Source organism: Triplophysa rosa, unplaced genomic scaffold (genome assembly GCF_024868665.1).
Source record: "Triplophysa rosa unplaced genomic scaffold, Trosa_1v2 scaffold18_ERROPOS2012085, whole genome shotgun sequence".
NCBI lineage: Eukaryota > Metazoa > Chordata > Actinopteri > Cypriniformes > Nemacheilidae > Triplophysa > Triplophysa rosa.
The window spans coordinates 81,020-105,381 of record NW_026634202.1 but is presented as its reverse complement, the minus strand read 5'-3'; the positions used below and the strand labels follow the sequence as shown (position 1 = coordinate 105,381).

The window sequence follows — 24,362 nt, the reverse complement described above, 5'->3', positions numbered from 1 at the left end:
GTTCCAAATTATTATGCAAATGATATCTTTCTCTGGTTTTCCTAATTTGTCGATGCAAATGACAGTCAGTATAATTTTCAAGTAATCAACAGTTAGGGTACATTTGGAATTTTATTGAACAAACCTCCCACTGACAACAGTATTTATTTAAAAAATGAAAAACTCAAAATGCACTGTTCCAAATTATTATGCACAACAGAGTTTGAAAACATTTCATAGGTTGTAAAAAACTGAAAATGGTCATTTGTTGAATTTGCAGCATTAGGAGGTCATATTTACTGAAATCAAAAGCTATTTCAATCAAAAACATCCTAACAGGGCAAGTTACATGTTAACATAGGACCCCTTCTTTGATATCACCTTCACAATTCTTGCATCCATTGAACTTGTGAGTTTTTGGATAGTTTCTGATTGAATTTCTTTGCAGGATGTCAGAATAGCCTCCCAGAGCTGCTGTTTTGATGCTAACTGCCTCCCACCATCATAGATCTTTCGCTTGAGGATGCTCCAAAGGTTCTCAATAGGGTTGAGGTCAGGGGAGGATGGTGGCCACACCATGAGTTTCTCTCCTTTTATGCCCATAGCAGCCAATGACACAGAGGTATTCTTTGCAGCATGAGATGGTGCATTGTCATGCATGAAGATGATTTTGCTACGGAAGGCATGGTTCTTCTTTTTGTACCATGGAAGAAAGTGCTCAGTCAGAAACTCTACATACCTTGCAGAGTTCATTTTCACACCTTCAGGGACCCTAAAGGGGCCCACCAGCTGTCTCCCCATGATTCCAGCCCAAAACATGACTCCGCCACCTCCTTGCTGACGTCGCAGCCTTGTTGGGACATGGTGGCCATCCACCAACCATCCACTACTCCATCCATCTGGACCATCCAGGGTTGCACGGCACTCATCAGTAAACAAGACTGTTTGAAAATTAGTCTTCATGTATGTGTGGGCCCACTGCAACCGTTTCTGCTTGTGAGCATTGGTTAGGGGTGGCCGAATAGTAGGTTTATGCACAACTGCAAGCATCTGGAGGATCCTACACCTTGAGGTTTTCGGGACTCCCGAGGCACCAGCAGCTTCAAATACCTGTTTGCTGCTTTGCAATGGCATTTTTGCAGCTGCTCTCTTAATCCGATGAATTTGTCTGGAAGAAACCTTCCTCATTCTGCCTTTATCTGCACGAACCCTTCTGTGCTCTGAATCAGCCACAAATCTCTTCACAGTACGATGATCTCGCTTAAGTTTTCGTGAAATATCTAATGTTTTCATACTTTGTCCAAGACATTGCACTATTTGACGCTTTTCGGCAGCAGACAGATCCTTTTTCTTTCCCATATTGCTTGAAACCTGTGGCCTGCTTAATAATGTGGAACGTCCTTCTTAAGTAGTTTTCCTTTAATTGGGCTCACCTGGCAAACTACTTATCACAGGTGTCTGAGATTGATTTCAGTGATCCAAAGAGCACTGAGACACAATACCAACCATAAGTTTAATTGAACAATATAAAATTAAATGTTTACGACACTTAAATCCAATTTGCATAATAATTTGGAACGCAGTGTATAAAGACTGTCAGATGGTGGCGAATTCTTGGAGAGAGATTTCCTCTAACGTCGGTGTAGCGAGGAAGGCGGGACGAGAGCCGTGGGGCAGGAAGGCGGGGCCGGTGGCGAGAGTGATAATGAGTGTCAGCTGTACGCGCACCGGTCCCGCATGCCTCACGGGGAGCTAGGGAGCATAAGAGGACGAGCGACGGGACTGCCGAGGAGAGAGGACCGGGCCCGGACATGAGTTGAGTTTTGTTTAAGTTGGTTTATGTTTGCCTGTTATTTGCTGTTTATTTATTTTGATTAAAGATTGTTAAATGTTCGCCGGTTCCCGCCTCCTTCCTTCCCTACATTGAACTTTGTTACAGTGGTGCCGAAACCCGGGAGGAAGGAGGGACATGCTGTCGAAGAGCCCTTGCCGCGAGGGGTACGCGGTGCTGCGGAGTCGGGCAGCGCGGACGAGGGATGTCCGCCAACGGCTGCCCAAGGCGGTGGTGCTGGAGCGTGTGCCCGGATGGGACGAGGAGCTTGCTGCCGTGTGCCTGGGTCGAGGTGGGGTGGCTGCCACCCGCAGTTGGAGGAGCCACCGCCGGCCGCCAGGACACTAGGGCCTCGCTGCCGCGCCCCTGGGTCGAGGTGGGGTGGTCCGGGAGGGAGCGGAGGAGTCAGCCCCGCTTGCTGTGGGCCGGAGCCTGCTGCCGTCCGCCGGGAAGGGAGGAGCAGGAAGCGGGGGACTCGCTATTGGCTGCCCTCAGCCGGAAGAGCCATCGCCGGCCGCCAGGGGGCGGAGGAGGCGCGAGCTGTCCACCGGGCGTCCAGTATTACCGCATGGCACCGCGAGGAAGAGCCTCTCGGCTGGCTGAGGACCAAGCGCCAGCGTGTCGGGGAACTGGACCAAAATTTTTTTTTTTCTGTTTCCTCTCTCCCCTCTCTCGCCCCTGTCGTTCCTGGTGCTTCCGTCTCCGTTCTCTCGTCTGTCCATACCCCCAGGCGCTGGGGCCATTGAGACTGGCCCCCCGGGGGGGAGTAAGCACAGTCTCGTGGGTGCCCCCCGGCCTGTGAGGGGCGATTGGGGGTATGTGACGAGGGAGGCGTGACGAGAGCCGTGGGAGGAAGAAGCGAGGCCGGGACGCGATTGATAATGAGTGTCAGCTGGGCGTCATTCCGGCCTCGTATCTCTCACGGAGGAGCGGAAGCATAAAAGGACGAACGGCAGGAGAATACGGTGAGAGAGGACCGGGCCCGGACATGAGTTGAGTTTTGTTTAAGTTGGTTTATGTTTGTGTGGCCGGCAGTCATCCGTGAGGGGCTGCCGGCCTGTTATTTGCTGTTTATTTACAAACCCGATTCCAAAAAAGTTGGGACACTGTACAAATTGTGAATAAAAAAGGAATGCAATAATTTACGAATTTCATAAACTTATATTTTATTCACAATAGAATATAGATAACATATCAAATGTTGAAAGTGAGACATTTTGAAATGTCATGCCAAATATTGGCTCATTTTGGATTTCATGAGAGCTACACATTCCAAAAAAGTTGGGACAGGTAGCAATAAGAGGCCGGAAAAGTTAAATGTACATATAAGGAACAGCTGGAGGACCAATTTGCAACTTATTAGGTCAATTGGCAACATGATTGGGTATAAAAAGAGCCTCTCAGAGTGGCAGTGTCTCTCAGAAGTCAAGATGGGCAGAGGATCACCAATTCCCCCAATGCTGCGGCGAAAAATAGTGGAGCAATATCAGAAAGGAGTTTCTCAGAGAAAAATTGCAAAGAGTTTGAAGTTATCATCATCTACAGTGCATAATATCATCCAAAGATTCAGAGAATCTGGAACAATCTCTGTGCGTAAGGGTCAAGGCCGGAAAACCATACTGGATGCCCGTGATCTTCGGGCCCTTAGACGGCACTGCATCACATACAGGAATGCTACTGTAATGGAAATCACAACATGGGCTCAGGAATACTTCCAGAAAACATTGTCGGTGAACACAATCCACCGTGCCATTCGCCGTTGCCGGCTAAAACTCTATAGGTCAAAAAAGAAGCCATATCTAAACATGATCCAGAAGCGCAGGCGTTTTCTCTGGGCCAAGGCTCATTTAAAATGGACTGTGGCAAAGTGGAAAACTGTTCTGTGGTCAGACGAATCAAAATTTGAAGTTCTTTTTGGAAAACTGGGACGCCATGTCATCCGGACTAAAGAGGACAAGGACAACCCAAGTTGTTATCAGCGCTCAGTTCAGAAGCCTGCATCTCTGATGGTATGGGGTTGCATGAGTGCGTGTGGCATGGGCAGCTTACACATCTGGAAAGGCACCATCAATGCTGAAAGGTATATCCAAGTTCTAGAACAACATATGCTCCCATCCAGACGTCGTCTCTTTCAGGGAAGACCTTGCATTTTCCAACATGACAATGCCAGACCACATACTGCATCAATTACAACATCATGGCTGCGTAGAAGAAGGATCCGGGTACTGAAATGGCCAGCCTGCAGTCCAGATCTTTCACCCATAGAAAACATTTGGCGCATCATAAAGAGGAAGATGCGACAAAGAAGACCTAAGACAGTCGAGCAACTAGAAGCCTGTATTAGACAAGAATGGGACAACATTCCTATTCCTAAACTTGAGCAACTTGTCTCCTCAGTCCCCAGACGTTTGCAGACTGTTATAAAAAGAAGAGGGGATGCCACACAGTGGTAAACATGGCCTTGTCCCAACTTTTTTGAGATGTGTTGATGCCATGAAATTTAAAATCAACTTATTTTTCCCTTAAAATGATACATTCTCTCAGTTTAAACATTTGATATGTCATCTATGTTGTATTCTGAATAAAATATTGAAATTTGAAACTTCCACATCATTGCATTCTGTTTTTATTCACAATTTGTACAGTGTCCCAACTTTTTTGGAATCGGGTTTGTATTTTATTAAAGATTGTTAAATGTTAAAACAAACAATAACACGGAAGTAAAAGGCCGGCAGCCACCTCACGGTCGACTGCCGGCCACACAAACATAAATAAAACTTAACATTTCCGGGCCCGGTCCTCTCTCTCGGCAGTCCCGTCGCTCGTCCTCTTATGCTCCCTAGCTCCCCGTGAGGCATGCGGGACCGGTGCGCGTACAGCTGATACTCATTATCACTCACGCCACCGGCCCCGCCTTCCTGCCCCACGGCTCTCGTCCGCTTCTCTAAATGTCGGTTTGGAAGAGTGTCAGCAAAAGACATGAAGAACTTCACACTTTATAAACACTGTGCATGATCTTTTGCACTTTATTGGCTTTATAGTTTTATTTTTTGTTTTACCTTTTATTGTTACTAGTTTTTTGAAAGTTTTATATTTGTGTTAATATTGCATTGTATACTCATCTATACATAGTTTGCACTTTTACATATTCTGTTCTTTGACTCTTTTGCAAATAAAGAACAAAATTGTGACACTTCCAGATCTTGGTTGCATTTAGTTTCATTTTTAACTAAACAATTAATAGGGTGAGTTGTCCATGACAAAATATGATATTCTATCAGGGTATCATTTCAATACACAGTTTTGACATCTATGTATATACAGTGCTCTGCGTAAATGAGTACACCCCTTTGAAGAGTATACTTTTTTTCAACAATATCTAAATGAACACACATAAAAATCCAAAATGTGGACAAGACTAAGTTTAATATAACATCTGTTTAACTTCTAACATGAAAGTAAGGTTAATAATATAACGGATTACACATTTTTCTGTTTCGATCAGCTCCAACTCCATTAAGATGCGATCAGCTTCCATTGTCGTTTGCAAACACTAGCATACACACAAAACATCGGCGAAGAAGAGCAAACCTGTGAAAACACAAAGAGCCAACTAGCGTTTCGGCGGTGTAATTGCAGTATTGAATTGATGCATACTCTCAACGCAGAACCATAAATGTTCACGACAGCGTCGTCTACGTACGTAGGCTACGCCATAGGTCCTACGCAGAAGTAAAAATCGCGCTTTATTGGTTAAGTCTACCCCTTCCTTTTGGAGGCCCCTGGTAGCTCGGGGCCCCAGGCTTTGCCTACCTTTGCCTAATGGTAAGTCCGCCCCTGATCGAGCAATGAAATACTGTCATACGTCCAACTCGTTTTTTGACAAGTTGACCATGTCAAGCATGAGAAGACAGCACGTTTAACATTGTAAAGAAGTCAGAATGCACGACACTCCATTGCACATCCCCTTTAAACATTAAAATGATTCACTTTTTTATTTTGAAAATGTTAAACATTTTTCTTTTACACCATAGCTTTAAAATATAAACTCATCTCCAATGTACCTTCATTTAGACGTGTGTGTTTGTGTGTTTCAGGGTGCTGGGGGCACTAACATCACCATTAAAGTGTTGTGTGGTATGATGTTAGATTCATCTCTGGGTGACCCATACGAACGTTACGCGGCGCTGGACCGTCTGATGCAGAAGACGTTCTCTGAGTCTTGCACTGACGTCCAGTACAAAAACTACATTCAGGATATGAGTAACACCAGCTGGAGTGGCCCAGGGGCTGAAGGAGGTGTGTGTTTCTTGTTTACATACAGTCTTGCTTTTCATTTTAGAGCTGTATTGAGAAGTGCGTTTCTGGGTGTCTCATTCTCATTTCCACCCATTTGTGTTTTATATTTTCCTCTCTTCACCTCTCATCTGTTCATGAGATGCCTGGTATATGTATTTTTATTAAGTGGATGTTATGAAGAAATCTCTGTCATACTTTACCCCAAAAACAAGAGAACAAAATGGAATCACAAAACCTAGGAGTGTCCTAGTAATCTTAAAAGTAAAAAAATGAATTTATGTTTGTATGTTTAGGGCGGCAGTGGGTGTATCAGACTTGCACTGAATTTGGATTTTATCAAAGCACAGATTCACCAAACCAGCCCTTCAGCGGATTCCCCTTACAGTGAGTGTGTGAAATGTGTCATGTAAAGTTTTTAAATCATCTTTTCTACGCACGCTCTGCTGTATCTTCACCTCTGTCTCTTACTTTAGATATTACCTGCAGCAGTGTGCTGACATATACAATCTGAGCACCTCATTGGATGACATAGTTCAGCAGACCAATGAGGAATATGGAGGATATGACATCAGAACCACACGGATTGTTTTCCCCAATGGTTCAATTGATCCCTGGCATGCTCTCGGGGTGACTAAGGACATCACGGATGACCTTCCTGCAGTCTTCATCAAAGGTCAGAGGTCAAACTTTGTATTACCTCTTTCACACTGTTAAAAATATTATGTTTCTCTTTTTTGAGTTTTTTTTTGTTGTCTTAGGAACGGCTCATTGTGCTAACATGTACCCAGCCCGAACAGAAGACCTTCCTCAGCTGGGTCTGGCACGGGACCACATCTTCCTCCTGCTCCAAAAGTGGCTGGCGGAGTGATGGACAATCAACGCAGCCAATCAGATAAATAGCTTTGATGACTGCCACATCATGTTATATGTAATGACCAATCAGGTATCTTTTTCCTCTGACTCGGATGTGTATTAATGCAATGCAAAGGAATTTTCTTTCTTTTGAAATCTGTTTTGGGACAATGTGACAAGTCTTGATTTCATTATCAGTTTCTATGTAATATATGTTTATAAAAGTGTAAATGAATGTTTTTCCTTGAATCTACTTTGTATATTTTGAAACAGAAATTTCTCAATAAAGCTGATTTTAAGAGTTTGAGAATGTGATCGTTTGTCTAAATGTGTGCGTTTGAAAGCAATAAATGAACATTTGCCTATAAGTTAGCATTATTCAATTTTTCACCATCTTAGATGACATCAACAAAAAATAATGTACTCTTAAGTTACTGCGTTACAAAAAATGTTACGTTTTTACAAAAAAAGACCAGAAACAATTACTTTGTTTTGTACTATAATAGTATTTTGGAAGGAAAATGTAAGATTAGATGCCGACCAAGCATAATTGTGTTTTTAATCCATCACAAGATTGAACAGCCTGAAGTGATGTCTTAATATCATGGAAAACCTACTTCTGTGTGCGTTTGATGGCTGATTGTTTGTTTATTCTTGGAAAATTACTACTTTGAGATTTTCTGTGATGACGTAAACTTGCAGCTGTATTGTGATATTTAAATCCATGTGTATCTCTCTTCACACACACCGCAGGGTTCTGAGATGATGACTGGACCTCTGTGTTTACTTTCAAAACAACTATCATGACACAGAACCCAAAGTGCACATGGAGAGAAAGTATCTCTTCTTTATTATACAAGTCTGTGTTGTTATAAAAAAATCTACAATGCACTCAGAAAACTCCCTCAGACCCCTATACTAACATATAAGTTTTACCCTATATACTTTGTAAAGAGAGCCGTGTTTTGTAAAAAAGCACATCTAAAAAGCATTATGGTGGTACCATTAACAGTGATTGTATCAGATAATAATAGCATGCGTATTGAATAATTACTATATAATCGTCCTGTTCAAATCCTACCTCTCCGGCAGATCCTTCAGGGTGTCATGGAGGGGCTCACTGCTCACCACATGAGCACCACATCCCTCAGGGATTGGTGCTCGAACCTCTGCTTTTTTCCATCTACACGACATCCGTGGGACCCATCATACGGGCACACGGCTTCTCGTATCACTATTATGCTGACGACACTCAGATCTATCTTTCACCCAGACGATACCACTGTAGCAGCTCGCATTACAGCCTGCCTAGAAGACATCTCAGCTTGGATGAAAGAGCATCACCTCCAGCTGAACCCTGCCAAGACAGAACTACTCATGTTTCCGGCACACCCCACGGTGCAACACGATCTCACCATCCAATTTGGTAATACCACAATCACTCCTTCCAAAACAGCCAGGAACCTCGGAGTCATATTCGATGAACAGCTGTCCTTCAATGATCACATTGCAAAGACAAAACGGTCATGCCGATATGCCTTATTCAACATTAGAAAGGTTAGACCCTATCTCACTGAGCATGCGGCACAACTCCTTGTCCAGGCCCTGGTAATCTCAAGGTTGGACTACTGCAATGCTCTCCTTGCTGGTCTTCCTGCAAAGGCTATCAAACCGCTCCAGCTGGTTCAGAACGCAGCAGCACGTCTCATCTTCCAACAGCCCAAAAGGGCTCATGTGACGCCCCTTTTCATCTCCCTCCACTGGCTACCGGTTGAAGCCCGTATCAGATTCAAGTCAATGGTTGTGGGTTCGATCCCAGGGAACACACACTGACAAAAAAAAAGACATGTATAGACTAAATGCACTGTAAGGCGCTTTGGATAAAAGCGTCTGCCAAATGCATAAATGTAAATGTAAGTCACTAATGCTTGCCTACCGGACTATTACTAGATCTGCACTGGCATACTTTCGCACCCTCCTACACTCCTACACCACATCAAGATCCCTGCGTTCAGCAAATGAGCGGTGTCTTGTATTGCCTTCTCATAAGGGCAGTAAATCGCTTTCCCGCTCATTCTCCTTCCTGGTGGAACATTCTTCCTAACTCGGTCCGGTCAACCACATCTCTCACAACATTAAACAAACTACTTAAAACCCATCTCTTCTGTGAATACTTGACAGACAAATGAGAAGAAAAAAACCCCCTCTCTTTCTCTCAACAGGTAGTGGTCTAGCTTTTGTTGAAATTAGTAACTTTGTATTAGCACCTATTGTATTATTGCTCCTGTATGACATATCGCTTATAGAGGTCTGCACGGGCTTTAAACGAAAGCCCGAACCCGGCCCGTACCCGAGATTGTTTAACCCGACCATTACAATTACATTTTAAGCTCGAACCCGAAGTGCGTTTAACAGCAAGCTTTGTTGAAATGTGCTGCATTTTATGATTGCTTGCGATGATAATTAAACAATTAGCTACATGTAGGCAAACACAGTTTCATCAAGGCACGGCGGCCCCCTCAGCAGTGAACACATATGAAAAAATAAGAAATAGCACAGAATTACCAATAACGAAACTTTGCTGTGGGTGAACAGGTGTAAAAGTCAAAAATCATTTTTGAACCTTCTGGTACTGTTGGTTTATGCGCTGTCCTCCTCTGTTTAAAAGTTAGCCCAGCTGCACTGAAGTTCCTCTCGCTGCTGCTGCTATCGTTACTTGCAGGGATGCTGAGGATACTACGGGCCAGTCTTGACAGTAATGACAAGATCATAATTCTCCCAGAGTGCAGCTTTCCCTGCATCATTTGTAACTGTAATACGTTTCCCATCGCTAATATTTTGCTTTATCGCACTCATCTTACCATCACCTGCTGTGTTGTGACAACGAGGACAAGAGCGGAAGCACGTGCGCAGAACAGTTTATGCGAAAAGTGTGTTTTCTCTCGTGTTTTTTTGTGGTCACAACGCAGCAAACACGCAAGCACACGCCTATTTATTTTTTTAGTTACAAACCCGAACCCGAGGCTATTCATTAAACATTAACCCGACCCGAAGCCCGCGAGTTTTTCGGGCCCCGTCGGGCTCGGGTTGCAGACCTCTAATCACTTATTGCTCCCTGAACTCTCTAATGGCAAGCTCACACTACGTGACTTTTGGCTGGATTTTGGTGTAGCGGACAGATTTCCAAGGTCTGCGACAAAACCTTCAGATCGCGACCAAATCGGTGCTCGTTAAGTATAAGCAGGTGTGCAACGTGATCTGTACCTGTCTCGAGCTATCCCAGACGCTACAATATTTTCAAACCTGTTTGATATTAGGCTAGTTTGAGATGGCCAAATTCTGCGCAGAACCAATCACAGGTGATCAGCGCGAGATGCATGCCGGTAAGAAATGTGTCTGAGTTACGTCCGCCTTGCTCTGATGTCATGCTGACGTGTGTCAAAAAAACTCGCGATGGCCAGGCGGCTGTATCGGATTCTTCAGTCTGGCGCAGTTGCTCTCCACCAACTGCGCTGATGAAAAGCACGATGGGAAACAACTTGCTGACGACACAGCTTAAATGCTCATTGGGCGAGAATGTCAGCTGATATCTTTTTTCTTAAGCGTTCCATTAATAAGTCCATTAACTGAAGTAACCTAGGTTTTGAGATCTATGTGAAATATATAGTCCTCATAACCACCTTGATGTAAAAGCAGTGGCAATTCAATTGCATAGATTTCATCTGCGATAAAAAGCGCTTTTTTATTAAAGTATAACAAAAACACTACAAAACAAGATGGTATACAGTATACATTCAAAAACAGACGAGAAAAAATAATAAAAGATAATACAAACAAAACAACAAAGACAAAAAAGAAAGAAAAAAAGAAAAATGTTCAATCCATCCATATTAATAAATTCAAAACAAGAAATATAATTTATATTATCGAATAAGTCTAACAAAACTCCAGCTTTTTATTATTTGCTTTTGACAGCATTTTTAAATATTGTCCCAAATAATTCTTAAATATAAAAAAATACATTTGGGAATTAAATTCTTAGCTAACAAAAGTAAGTTATTAATATAAAAAAAGTTTGACCTTTTTCACCATTCCATATTACATTTTTTATAAACGACATGTTAAATTCACAACATTTTACTAATTTAACCACAATTATTGCACTTTGCACAGGAATTAAAGAAAAATATGCTCTGAAAAAATAGGGTCTGTTTTATGGAAAGAGTTACAGAATTTACACAATATAGGAACTCCCCAGAAGGATAAATATCACATACAATTTTGAAATGTATTTTTTGGGGGGGGTAAACTGGAAACTTCGGAGGTTCTAAGTGTCCGTCTTGCCTGCGCTCTTTTCACTCCTCCCCTTACTGCAGCCGCCTACTCGCCTACTCTCGTCTTCTTTTCAGGCGAGGCAAGGTGCATCTCAAACAAGCCCTATTATCGCCTAGTGATCTCGTTGTATGTGTGCGCGATTGAACGACCAGGTCGAACTAATCCAGCCAATCACAGTGCAGATGATATAAACAGAGGAAAGAAGATGAAATACGCCCTTTTCACATGACGTCACGCATCTTCCGTTCTGCCGCGAAGCAGTGTATCATTACTTCCGCTAGCACTCCAGTTCATAAGGTGGCGGTAATGCACCTATAAGATGATTTGCCAACCGCCAGTAAAACTCAAGAAGAAGAAGTTACTTACGCTAGCGCCTCAAAATGGAGTTTACCAAGTGGCTTGCACATCTGCCACAAATACGTCTAGATGATGTACAACGTCTTGCAGACAAATTTTCGCTAAGGACAAGCTCAAAGCTAGGGAAAGGATACAAATTCTTCGTTGAACAGTACCTGTTTGATTATGAAGGTAAGTGTTTTGTTTTCTTTTTGTATTAGCGAAGGTGCTAGGATAAGTACTTGAATATGTGTTCTGTCAGTTTTTTTCTCACTGTTGTTAAATTCCAGCGCGACGGCAAAACGGAAGTTCTTCTTCTGCTTCTTCTTCTTGTTTGTTGCAAGACGGATGTTATGATACACTGCTTTGCAAAAAGGCGGAAGTTAAGTGACGTCATTGTGAAAAGGGCGTATTAAACGTATTTTCGCTGATGGTCGGGACCGCCTCTTCACCGAATGTTTTGTGGTGTGTGCACCTCGTCAGCGGTGTGTTGTGTAGTATGCACGCAGCTATGACAAGACGACTACAGATGAAGGAACTTTGTTGTGTAGTGTAAGCGCCATAGCAATTCAAGTTGTCTCACAGTCCCATAGTGTCAGCTCGGCTTAAGTCGCTTTGGATAAAAGCGTCTGCTAAATGACTAAATGTAATGTAAATGTAATTGTACTCTAATCAACCCATACAGTTTATGTAACTATAATGGTATCGTGCATAAAAAATACCGTTATTCCGTGGTTAATTATTATCAAAAAAGTATTATTATGTTGCATAAGAGCTCTTAAGCATTGTTAATATGTATAATTTATACGCAACACTAAAACATCCTCGTCATTTCGCGTCGGTGCCGTTTCCAGTTTACACAGATATATGCCACTCCCAGCATAGTAAACGCTCAGCTCATTAATATTAAAGATATAAAATGACGCTCTTTCAGTGCTGCTGTCTGATTGGCTGAAAGGGAGTATTAGGCGTCTGTCACTCGCCGGGTAAACGAATCGTAACACAGAGACACGTCAGTGTCATCTAATAAATATTCAATATCGCTTACGGTAGTAGAGTTTGCATTTATGAGTGGGCGGAGTCTATCACTGCGGACCGACAGAAATAAACGGTGGCGCGCCTACATGAACACATGAACACGGACGCTCACTGGAAGACACGAGCACTCTTACCCGAGTTCCTAAAGGTTTCCAGGTGCGTTACTAGGTTACTGGAGCGTGTAATGTATAGATGTGCGTTTTGTACGTAGTTTGTAGCAGGACTTGTGTACAGCCGGATGAACCGCTAGTCTTCACTGTGTGTTAATTTGATAGATATAACAGTACTGTTTATGTATGGATGCATGTGTTTAGATGACTTGCTGTCGTAACGGTTACAAACACCCGCTCGAGCGCAGACGTTTATAATTAAACACAGATGCTAAGTTTAGTGCGCTCATCATGGACAATAACGTGTTACTCTTTCTGTTTATAGTGCACTCGGACTGTACTAACTGTCCTGTCATAATACTAACATCAGATCTTTAACTGTCCTATGCCCCAATGAGTTATAGCATACTGGTGAAAACGTATGTAACATGGATTCATGTATTATATTTAACGCATCAAAGTGTGAAGAATGACGTCACAGCCAGGCGAAAGAATGCAGGCTATAACAGTTTGTATGTTGTCAGTACAGTAATATGTGTTATACGGTGTTTAAATATAACGTATAATGTATATTATCTCGGTCATTTTTTTAAATCTTAACCAGAGATAATTTCTTATGGGATGTCTTTAGTATTCACACACACTTGATTACTAAAAGGAGTTTGCATACAAAATGATGTTGCTGTGAGTGTTGTATATAATATATCTTCTAAGCAAAGACTGCATTTTTTCCGCTTTTATAAATAAACATGATTTAGTTTGCTTTATAAGATGTTTTCCCAAAACTGACTGGTATTACTATCTTAATGGGGATACAATGTAGGGTTTACCAGCACTACTCTCTCTCTCTCTCTCTCTCTCTCTCTCTCTCTCTCTCTCTCTCTCTCTCTCTCTCCTCTCTCTCTCTCTCTCTCTCTCTCTCTCTCTCTCTCTCTCTCTCTCTCTCCATTTAATCACATAAATTCCTGAGCTGCATGGCTGTAATGGGAAACACAATAGCACAGGAGTGTGTGTGAGTGAATCCAGGATACAGCCGGACTGTGCAAATTTGTATTTCTTGAAGCTGCTCTTCAAAGAGAAATGTTTGCACAAACGTGGTCTGAAAAGACTCATGGAAACCCGTTTTCCTCAGGAGAATACTGATTAGATCTAGTAAAGAAAAACTTTGGTTTATTGGAGGTATGACTGTGATGTTTTTTGGTTAAGAGGTCCATGTAAACAAGTATCTGCGTGGTGGTCTCTGTAAATGTTGTGCAATGTGTTTAGTGAAGGGTCTGGACGGTACATTACTGCGAATACAGCTCATCCAATTACATTTTAGAGTTAGATCTCTTTTGTTTCGTCTTGTTTGCTTGAGATGAGTTAAGATAAAAGTGCTATTACAACTTATGGTTTTGTTGAGTTTGCAAAAATAACTGTAGTTTCTCTTAACTGTGTTTCTCTTTCTCCTTCAGGTGAATCGCCTGTGTGTTCTTCACGATGTGTGTCGTTCTGCGTGTGTGTGTGTTGTTGATGGTGTGTTGTATAAGCAGTGTTGTGTCTCAGTCTCAGTCATATGGAGAGAGAGGTTCTGATCTGGGCCTGCAGGTGTTTTTGCGTGTGGTCCAGAATAAACCTCAGGAGAATGTGGTCCTGTCCCCTCACGGCGTGGCCTCTGTTCTGGGCATGCTGCTCCAAGGGGCTCATGGGGACACTCGTCTCCAATTACTCATGGGTCTCAAATACAAGAAGACGGGTGCGTGGTTGTGTCTTTTACTTCTGTTTTGGTCTTCAGTGCTTAGCTGTAGGAAAATTACTTTCAAAGCGTTCAAAAGAAAATAAATTAGTTCATGAATGTTTGTCTTTCTCTTAGGTCCGTACAAGATGTTGCGAAAACTCCATAAATCCCTGACGACTAAATCCAACGCTGATATCGTGACTATTGCCAACGCGCTGTTCCCCAAAGACGGTTTCAGCATACATGAAGATTTTCTGACAGCCAACAGAGAGAACTTCATGTGTGAGAGTCAAAACCTTGACTACAGCGATCCGCAGAAGGCTGCGGACGCCATTAATGAATGGGGGAAGAACAAAACCAAAGGTACAGTTCTAAAAGTTATTAAACTTATGAAATTAAAGGTATAGTTCTACAAAAATTCAATTATTGTCATTTACTCATCCTCCTGCTGTTCCAACCATGATGAAGCTTGGTAAACAAATGACACTATTTTAATATTTGGTGAACTATCCCTAAAAATCTGCAACGTCCTGTTTCAGTTTTTTAACTCTACACAAATGTTTGAACAAAATCCAACCAACAGAACATTTATGTTCATGGCCTGACCTGATGGTAGAGCGGAGACCTGACAAGAGCTGGATAAAGAAGGACGCGGTCACCTGACACATCTTCACCACAAAATTTCAAATGCTATTATATTATTAATGATAATCTTAAACTATAATTTACCTTATTAGTAAGTTTATTTATTTTATTTAGCCTTGTGCAAGCTCTCTGGAGCTTGTGCAGAGGCAGCAGCTTTTGCCAGAGGGGAACTGGAATCCCCTGGTTGGGCCTGGGTTCTCCTGAGTTTTTTTTTCTCGATTAGACTTTTGGTTCCTCGCCACCGTTTGCATAGTGTTTTGCATCTGCCTGGCCGGGGGGGCTGCTTTAGAATTTTAAAGTTTTACTGAATTAATATTGCATATAGAAATTTATAGTCTGTTATATTTGACCTGTGCTTCTCTCTCCTTTACCTTAAATGTGTGCTCTCACTGTGCGTGTGTGTGTGCGTGCGCGTACTTGTCTGTGTACGTGTGTGTGTGCGTGCATGCGCGTCCGTGTGTGTGTGTCTGTGTGTTAGTACGTGTGCATATTGTGTGTGTGGAGTGTTTTGTATGTGGGTATGTCTGTCGTCTTTGTTTTCACCTTTTTCTTGTTTTTGCAGGTACAACTTTAATTGGTTTGCTTATAGTCAATATGTCTTATGTACAGCTGCTTTGTAACAATGAAAATTGTGAAAAGCGCTATATAAATAAAGTTGAGTTGAGAACATTTATAACCGAATAAAAATGTTTAGCAAATATCTTTAAGATTTAATTATATACAATATGTTAGATTTAAAAATAAATCAAAATGTAACTGAAAGTGCTTCTTGACCAGTGTTTACATCTTGCGAAGTGGTCTATAATTCAACTTGAACCAATTATCAATTATTTTTATTTGGTTCGTTTTGTAAATTTTTTATGCAATTTCAGTTTAAAAATATAAAACCCTGCCTTGACTTCCATTGATGATGACATGTCATCATATACAGGTGCTGGTCATATAATTAGAATATCATCAAAAAGTTGATTTATTTCACTAATTCCATTCAAAAAGTGAAACGTGTATATTATATTCATTCATTACACACAGACTGATATATTTCAAATGTTTATTTCTTTTAATTTTGATGATTATAACTGACAACTAATGAAAATCCCAAATTCAGTATCTCAGAAAATTAGAATATTACTTAAGACCAATACAAAGAAAGGATTTGTAGAAATCTTGGCCAACTGAAAAGTATGAACATGAAAAGTATGAGCATGTACAGCACTCAATACTTAGTTGGGGCTCCTTTTGCCTGAATTACTGCAGCAATGCGGCGTGGCATGGAGTCGATCAGTCTGTGGCACTGCTCAGGTGTTATGAGAGCCCAGGTTGCTCTGATAGTGGCCTTCAGCTCTTCTGCATTGTTGGGTCTGGCATATCGCATCTTCCTCTTCACAATACCCCATAGATTTTCTATGGGGTTAAGGTCAGGCGAGTTTGCTGGCCAATTAAGAACAGGGATACCATGGTCCTTAAACCAGGTACTGGTAGCTTTGGCACTGTGTGCAGGTGCCAAGTCCTGTTGGAAAATGAAATCTGCATCTCCATAAAGTTGGTCAGCAGCAGGAAGCATGAAGTGCTCTAAAACTTCCTGGTATACGGCTGCGTTGACCTTGGACCTCAGAAAACACAGTGGACCAACACCAGCAGATGACATGGCACCCCAAACCATCACTGACTGTGGAAACTTTACACTGGACCTCAAGCAACGTGAATTCTGTGCCTCTCCTCTCTTCCTCCAGACTCTGGGACCCTGATTTCCAAAGGAAATGCAAAATTTACTTTCATCAGAGAACATAACTTTGGACCACTCAGCAGCAGTCCAGTCCTTTTTGTCTTTAGCCCAGGCGAGATGCTTCTGACGCTGTCTGTTGTTCAAGAGTGGCTTGACACAAGGAATGCGACAGCTGAAACCCATGTCTTGCATACGTCTGTGCGTAGTGGTTCTTGAAGCACTGACTCCAGCTGCAGTCCACTCTTTGTGAATCTCCCCCACATTTTTGAATGGGTTTTCTTTCACAATCCTTATCCCTATTGCTTGTACACTTTTTTCTACCACATCTTTTCCTTCCCTTCGCCGCTCTATTAATGTGCTTGGACACAGAGCTCTGTGAACAGCCAGCCTCTTTTGCAATGACCTTTTGTGTCTTGCCCTCCTTGTGCAAAGTGTCAATGGTCGTCTTTTGGACAACTGTCAAGTTGGACAACTTGACAGTTGGACAACTGTCAACTGTCAAATAAACATTTGAAATATATCAGTCTGTGTGTAATGAATGAATATAATATACAAGTTTCACTTTTTGAATGGAATTAGTGAAATAAATCAACTTTTTGATGATATTCTAATAATATGACCAGCACCTGTATACTATTTTATTTCTGAACTTATGCTTGGTTTTCTTACTCTTTTTAATATTACTCATTATATGAATACATTTAATAATAATTCAAGCATATTCTTCGCTGTTTTGATCAGGCCATATTCCCAGTCTTGTTCAGCCAGATATGTTGGATCCAACTCTGACCCGGTTAGTGGCGGTAAACTCCATTTACTTTAAAGGCCTGTGGAAGTCACGATTCCAGGCCCAAAACACTAAACTCAGAAGCTTCACCACAGCGGACGGAAAATCATACAAAGTACCCATGATGTCTCAGCTCTCTGTATTCAACATAGGTAAGATGTTATCAGCAGACAGACAGCAGTTATGAAACAGTTTTTCTTTACCCAAGATTCTTGTCATTGTCTGGGTATGTGTGGAGTTGTTTTCCAGAGACAGGAATACTATAAAAATGTGACTAGATTTTAACTGTTGGGAACAGTTCCTCACAAGCTTGCTGACATGACTGAAACGGTGTAAAATGCTTATTAATTGAATTTAGATAGAAAGATGAAAAAATAATAAAACATTTTATAGACAGCATGAGTGTGTGCAGTAATTAAGTTCACAGGATGATTGGGATACGATCCCAAAAACCAAACTAAATGTTAAAGGGATTACTTCACCCAAAAATGAAAATTCTGTCATCATTTACTCATCTTCGATTTGTTCCAAATCTGTATAAATTTCTTTGTTCAGAGGAACACAGAGAAAGATATTTGGAAGAATGCTTATAACCAGACAGAGCTTGCCCCCCATTGACTACCATAGTAGGGAAAAATGCAATGGTAGACAAAAGTGCCCCAGAACTGTTTGCTGTCCTACATTCTTCAAAATGTCTTTTGTGTTGAACAGAACAAAAAAATGATAAAGTATCTTTTCCTACTATGGGAGTCAATGGGGGACAAGATCTGTCTGGCCATAAGCATTCGTCCAAATATCTTTCTCTGTGTTCATCAGAACAAAGAATGTATACAGATTTGGAACAACTCGAAGGTGAGTAAATGATGACATAATTTTCATTTTTGGGTGAACTATCCCTTTAATTATTGAATCCGGCCTCAGGTCAGATTTATGGGTTGGCCCCCTCTCTCCCCTTGTCACGGGTCCTGGAACAATGTTGGGTTCCCACTCAATATCCAATTTAAAATCTGGATCCTAAAGCAAGACCAGTGGTTTTAATGATCACTTGTTTACTGGATACGTTTCTCATAAACTCATGAATTTCTTTTAAATATTTGATGTCCTGAACTTTTCAAACACTCTGTGACGTTCTTTTTCCAAAAAGTTAATTGTAGCACTCTGGGAACCTGTAAACTCAGCAGGCTTATAAAAGTCTGTGCACGCTGACTTCCAGAAACTGCGTAAAGCTGAACAATAAAATTACAGCTTTTAAAAAAATAATTTGCGGTATATCTAAGGCTGGGACGGCAGAACTGACTGTGCTATAATTTTCTCTCTCTCCAGGTCAAGCGAGCACTCCAGGCGGTGTGAAGTATACAGTGATTGAACTGCCCTATCATGGCAACAGCATGAGTATGTTCATTGCAGTGCCATCAGAAGACACCATGCCCCTGTCTGCCATCTTGCCACATATTTCCACGGCAACCGTCCAAAGCTGGCCCAAACTGCTGGCCCAGAGGAGAATGCGCTTCTTGATGCCAAAGTGAGACATGGCCAAACATCTGTAGTCAAAACGACCATAAATATTCACTTAAATTAATTCGTCATTAATTTCATTTCTCTCTGACTTTGCATTGTTAAAATGTTTGTTAGATACATTATTTTGTGGACTTATTAATGATGTGTGCTCATACAGATGTAGTGTTACGGATTTAAACAAACCTGAATTTTAGTGCATTGGAGATGAATGTGAATTCATCATGTGAATTGTTAAGTCATTAGGAAAAGTCATTACATGTCGTTATGTCCACATTCCTGTTAGACAAGTAAACCATGAAGCCAAATTCCAACTGAAGAAAGTCCTGGCTTTATCCAAAGACCCGAATATTTTTAAGAATTGTTGATGGGCTGTTTTCACCAATCCTAGAATGTCCTGACAGCCACATAGCAATCCCCTGCAACAACCCACCACGTGTTAGTACCATGGAGCAAAGATTTGCACATTCAAGCACCACTTATCTCTCTCTCTCTTTGTTATTTTAGGTTCACAGCTGAGGCAGAAGTGGATTTGGAGGCTCCTCTTACGGCGATGGGAATCAAAGATCTGTTCAATGAGGCCAAAGCTGATTTCGGACATATGAGTGAGTGACAGCTGTCAGTCATGCACTACAGCACGCAGCACAAGGAATGACATGATGGTTATTGACTGTGAAATGCAAGAGCGTGAACATCACATCTCACAGCGGAGTGTGAAAATATGAATTACCATCCAGAGACTCTAAATCAAGGCCGATCTGTAATCAGATCTCATCACTGAACAACATACTCATAATGCATTACTGTGTGTTATGTTTATACATACAGTATGTCAGATAAATAAATGCTGTAAATGTATTATTTTAAGGAGCAGTTCACCTTCAAAAACGAAAATCCTGTCATCATTTACTCGACTTCTTGTCATTTCAAACCTGTATTCTTCAAAATATCTTCTTTTGTTTTCTGCGGAAGAAAGAAAGTCATATAGGTTTGAAATGACAAGAGGGCATGTAAATGATGACAGAATTTTCATTTTGAAGGTGAACTACTCTTTTGAAATATTGTTATCATGTTAGCTCCTGCAACAACAAATGTTAATGTATAGAACTGGTGAGGTATTAAAGCAGATTAGGCATTCAATGTGGTTTAAGGTTAAACACTAACCAATACAAATCCAACATACAGATACAGATAGAGCCTTCTGGTGGTGATCAGATGTAATGACATCACTGTCCATTATGCTACTGTTTTTTATTAGCACAAAAGATTGTGGGTAATATTTGCCTAGAAGCGTGCACAATGACAAATCACACATGTATTTTAGCACACTAATCCTACCTAAAGGATAAAGAGCATGCAGAAAGCACAACACACGTAACCCTGCCTGTGAAAACCCAGCTAAAGTCTTTTTTTGTGATTTATTGTTTTCTACATAAAATCACCCTAATGTAAAGAACATATTGTGATATAATCGTTTTTAACTTTAATATTGACTAAGAACATGTCAAAAATTGAAATCACAGTGAAACATTAGGACATGTGCCTAAAGCATATAAGGTGGCTGTTATAAGGCCCCTTGTCAAAAAACCCCAACTCGACCCTAGAGAACTAAGGAACTACAGGCCTATATCGAATCTACCTTTCATATCTAAAATTCTGGAAAAAGTAGTTTCAACTCAATTATGCTCCTTCCTCCAAAGGAATGACATCAATGAAGAATTCCAGTCTGGATTTAGAGCATGTCACAGTACAGAGACTGCTTTGATCAGAGTTACAAATGATCTGCTATTGGCGTCTGACCGAGGTTGTATCTCGTTATTGGTGCTGCTAGACCTTAGTGCTGCATTCGATACCATTGACCACAGCACACTCCTACATAGACTCGAAAATTATGTCGGCATTAAGGGAATAGCTTTGAAATGGTTTAAATCTTATTTATCCGACCGTTTTCAATTTGTAGCAATAAACAATGAGGTGTCACGCAAATCGCAAGTCCAGTACGGTGTACCACAGGGCTCAGTCTTAGGGCCTCTGCTCTTCGCATTATACATGCTACCTCTAGGAGATATAATAAAGCGACACGGAGTTAGCTTTCACTGTTATGCTGATGATACTCAACTTTATATTTCCTCGAAGCCTCATGAAACACAGCAGTTCCATCGAATAATGGAATGCATAGTCGATATAAAAAACTGGATGAGTAACAACTTTTTATTACTGAACTCGGACAAAACGGAAGTGTTACTTATTGGACCGAAAACTGCTATAAGTAACAACCAAGAATACTGTTTAACTATTGACGGATGTTCCATAAAACCCTCGTCGTCAGCAAAGAATCTTGGCGTTCTATTCGATAGTAATCTGTCATTTGAGAGCCACGTCGCCAACACCTGTAAAATTGCGTTTTTCCATCTTAAGAATATATCTAAACTACGTCATATGCTGTCAATCTCAGATGCAGAGAAGTTAATTCATGCATTCATGACATCAAGACTAGATTACTGTAATGCACTGTTAGGTGGTTGCCCTGCAGGCTTATTACAAAAACTCCAATTGGTCCAAAACGCGGCAGCTCGAGTTCTTACACGTACAAAAAAGTATGAACATATTAGCCCGGTTCTGTCAACCTTGCACTGGTTACCTATAAAGCATCGCGTTAACTTTAAAATCTTGCTTATTACCTATAAAGCCTTACATGGTTTAGCTCCTCAGTACTTGAATGAACTCCTTTTGTATTACAGTCCTTCACGTGCATTACGCTCTCAGGCGTCCTGTCAGTTGGTAATACCTAGAATTTCAAAATCAAGTGCAGGTGGTAGATCCTTTTCCTATCTAGCGCCTAAACTTTGGAATAGTCTTCCCTGCACTGTCCGGGAGGCAGACACACTCTGTCAGTTTAAATCTAGACTAAAGACGCATCTTTTTAATCTTGCATACACTACTCTTCCATAATATAAATCTTCAGAGGGTTTAGGCTGCATTAGTTAGATCAACCGGAACCAAAAACACAACTGATGTACTTGTTGCATCAAAGAGTACAGAACAGTACTCTACTCTCAGCCAGTCTTGTCTCATTGTTCCAAGGTTACCACAGCGAGCAGGATGCAGTTCATGGCCTGACCTGATGGTAGAGCGGAGAATGGGAAGTGGGGACCTGACAAGAGCTGAGATGATAGAGCTGGATAAAGAAGGACGCGGTCTCTTGACATGTCTTCACCACAAAATTTCAAATGCTATTAGATTATTAATGATAATCTTAAACTATAATTTATTTTATTATTAAGTTTATTTATTTTATTTAGCCTTGTTGTGCAAGTTCTCTGGAGCTTGTGCAGAGGCAGCAGCTTTTGCCAGAGGGGAACTGGAATCCCCTGGTTGGGCCTGGGTTCTCCTGAGGTTTTTTTTCTCGATTAGAGTTTTGGGTTCCTCGCCACCGTTTGCATACTGTTTTTGCACTATCTGCCTGACCGGGGGGGCTGCTTTAGAATCTTAAAGTTTTACTTAATTAATATTGCATATAGGAATTTATTATCTGCTATATTTGACCTGTGCTTCTCTCTCCTTTATCCTAAATGTGTGCTCTCACTGAGCGTGTGTGTGTGTGCGTACTTGTCTGTGTACGTACGTGTGTGTGTGTGTGTGTGTGTCTCTGTGTCTCTGTGTGTTGGTGTGTGTGCGTGTTGTGTGTGTGGAGTGTTTTGTGTGTGGGTGTGTCTGTCTTCTGTGTTTTCAACCTTTTCTTGTTTTTGCAGGTACAACTTTGATTGTTTTGCTTGTAGTCAATGTGTCTCATGTACAGCTGCTTTGTAACAATGAAAATTGTAAAAGCGCTATATAAATAAAGTTGAGTTGAGAGTTGAGAAACTAATGATTGAAATCAAACTTTGATGCTCGAGACTTTTGCCTGGTTTTCATAGGCAGGGTCACAATTAATTTAATCTGTCATTAAAAATATATGTTTGCAAGCATGCAGTGTGTTTCAGTGGTTAAAGAGTAAGTGATAAGACCTTGTGTATGTGTTTGTGTCAGGTTCAGATCCTATCTATGTGTCTAAAGCCCTGCAGAAAGCCAAGATAGAAGTAAATGAAGATGGAACTAAAGCTTCTGCCACAACAAGTAAGTTACTCAAAGTATTAAACTTCTGTTTTCCTCTCCAAGGATGAGCTCATGCACATGAACGATATCTTTGTGTAATCGGATTATATGTTAAAATATAGACTAAAAATAGACTAACGTTAAAGAAGGAACCTGAGACGTCTAGGAACCAAATAGAGGCTTGAGGGTCTTAACAACCATCCAGAACACCCCAGCAGCCACATAACAATACCCTAGCAACCAAAGGTTTGCATGGGTAAATAAGTCTTTCATCAGGGCAAATAAAACAATATGATCTGTTGTTTGAGGTCAAAGGTTAAGAGAATTTCATTTAGGAAGACTCTACAGCTGTGCTCATGACCCTAAAATATGTGTGTTTACTCTTTTCTTATCTCTCTGTCTTTCAAGCTGCTATCTTGCATGCCCGATCTTCTCCTCCATGGGTGAGCGTGGACAGACCATTCCTGTTCCTCATCAGACATAACTCCACAGGTAAACACACAGACCTCTAAAGCTAAACGGGCAAGCTAATGGACACAATGGTTTTTGTACAAAGATACAGTAGAAGTGTGAAATGAACGCTAAATATTGTCTCATTTTCTTTTTAGGCACTGTTCTGTTTGCTGGCCAGATCAACAAACCTTGAGGCAAAAATCTAAAATATTTGAACACACATCAACACACACAAATATATAAACTCTTGTCTTGGACTGCATCTTCTGTACCCACAGATCTCTCGTTGTCTTTTAAGTGTTTTTAACGCTTCGTTTTCACGTTTGGTTTGGTTTCATTAGACAACAGCATGTATTTGACTGCTGATATCTTTATACTATTGGGTTTTTATAAGGTTTTATACATAGTTCATAACTTGTGTCAAATGCAAAACATTCAAAATTTGTGACTAAAAACTAAACTAAATTGTTGTTCGCATTGCGATTTTTATTATTCGTATTAAACTGTCCTTAATAAAATGTCAGTTAATTTGTTAGTTGTAGTTAATTTCATATGAATTCTATGTTTTACATCATTAAGTTACATTTTATTAAATATGGTACTTAAAAGGGGTAAACCTTGTGACTTTCTTCATTTGTTCAAAA

The 24,362-nt window shown here is 41.0% G+C and overlaps 2 protein-coding genes across 4 annotated transcripts in view; both read left to right on the top strand.

Annotated features, from left to right (window-relative positions):
- Positions 1 to 7,265, top strand: part of prss16 (serine protease 16) — a 27,374-nt gene extending 20,109 nt beyond the window's left edge. For all 3 annotated transcript variants that reach the window (XM_057327222.1, XM_057327225.1, XM_057327224.1), the window contains 4 exons: positions 5,908 to 6,109; positions 6,403 to 6,493; positions 6,583 to 6,782; positions 6,868 to 7,265. In XM_057327222.1, the coding sequence (XP_057183205.1) occupies positions 5,908 to 6,109; positions 6,403 to 6,493; positions 6,583 to 6,782; positions 6,868 to 6,977 (603 nt within the window). In that variant the 3' untranslated portion in view covers positions 6,978 to 7,265. The remainder of the gene's footprint in view (positions 1 to 5,907; positions 6,110 to 6,402; positions 6,494 to 6,582; positions 6,783 to 6,867) is intronic.
- A 5,447-nt stretch (positions 7,266 to 12,712) lies between these two features.
- serpine2 (serpin peptidase inhibitor, clade E (nexin, plasminogen activator inhibitor type 1), member 2) lies at positions 12,713 to 24,329 on the top strand. Its single transcript, XM_057327229.1, has 9 exons — positions 12,713 to 12,826; positions 14,235 to 14,515; positions 14,633 to 14,860; positions 17,610 to 17,807; positions 18,979 to 19,177; positions 19,678 to 19,775; positions 23,200 to 23,286; positions 23,674 to 23,757; positions 23,874 to 24,329. The coding sequence occupies exons 2-9, from the start codon at positions 14,260 to 14,262 to the stop codon at positions 23,909 to 23,911; spliced, it is 1,188 nt and encodes a 395-aa protein (XP_057183212.1). The 5' UTR covers positions 12,713 to 12,826; positions 14,235 to 14,259; the 3' UTR covers positions 23,912 to 24,329.
- The last annotated feature ends 33 nt before the right edge of the window (positions 24,330 to 24,362 follow it).

Excerpts from the sequence above, each read along its gene's own strand:
- serpine2 (XM_057327229.1), top strand. The coding sequence starts at position 14,260 with ATGTGTGTCGTTCTGCGTGTGTGTGTGTTGTTGATGGTGTGTTGTATA. Across the intron at positions 19,178-19,677 it reads ATGCGCTTCTTGATGCCAAA|GTTCACAGCTGAGGCAGAAG; the intron begins GTGAGACATGGC and ends TTGTTATTTTAG. Across the intron at positions 23,758-23,873 it reads CATCAGACATAACTCCACAG|GCACTGTTCTGTTTGCTGGC; the intron begins GTAAACACACAG and ends TTTTCTTTTTAG.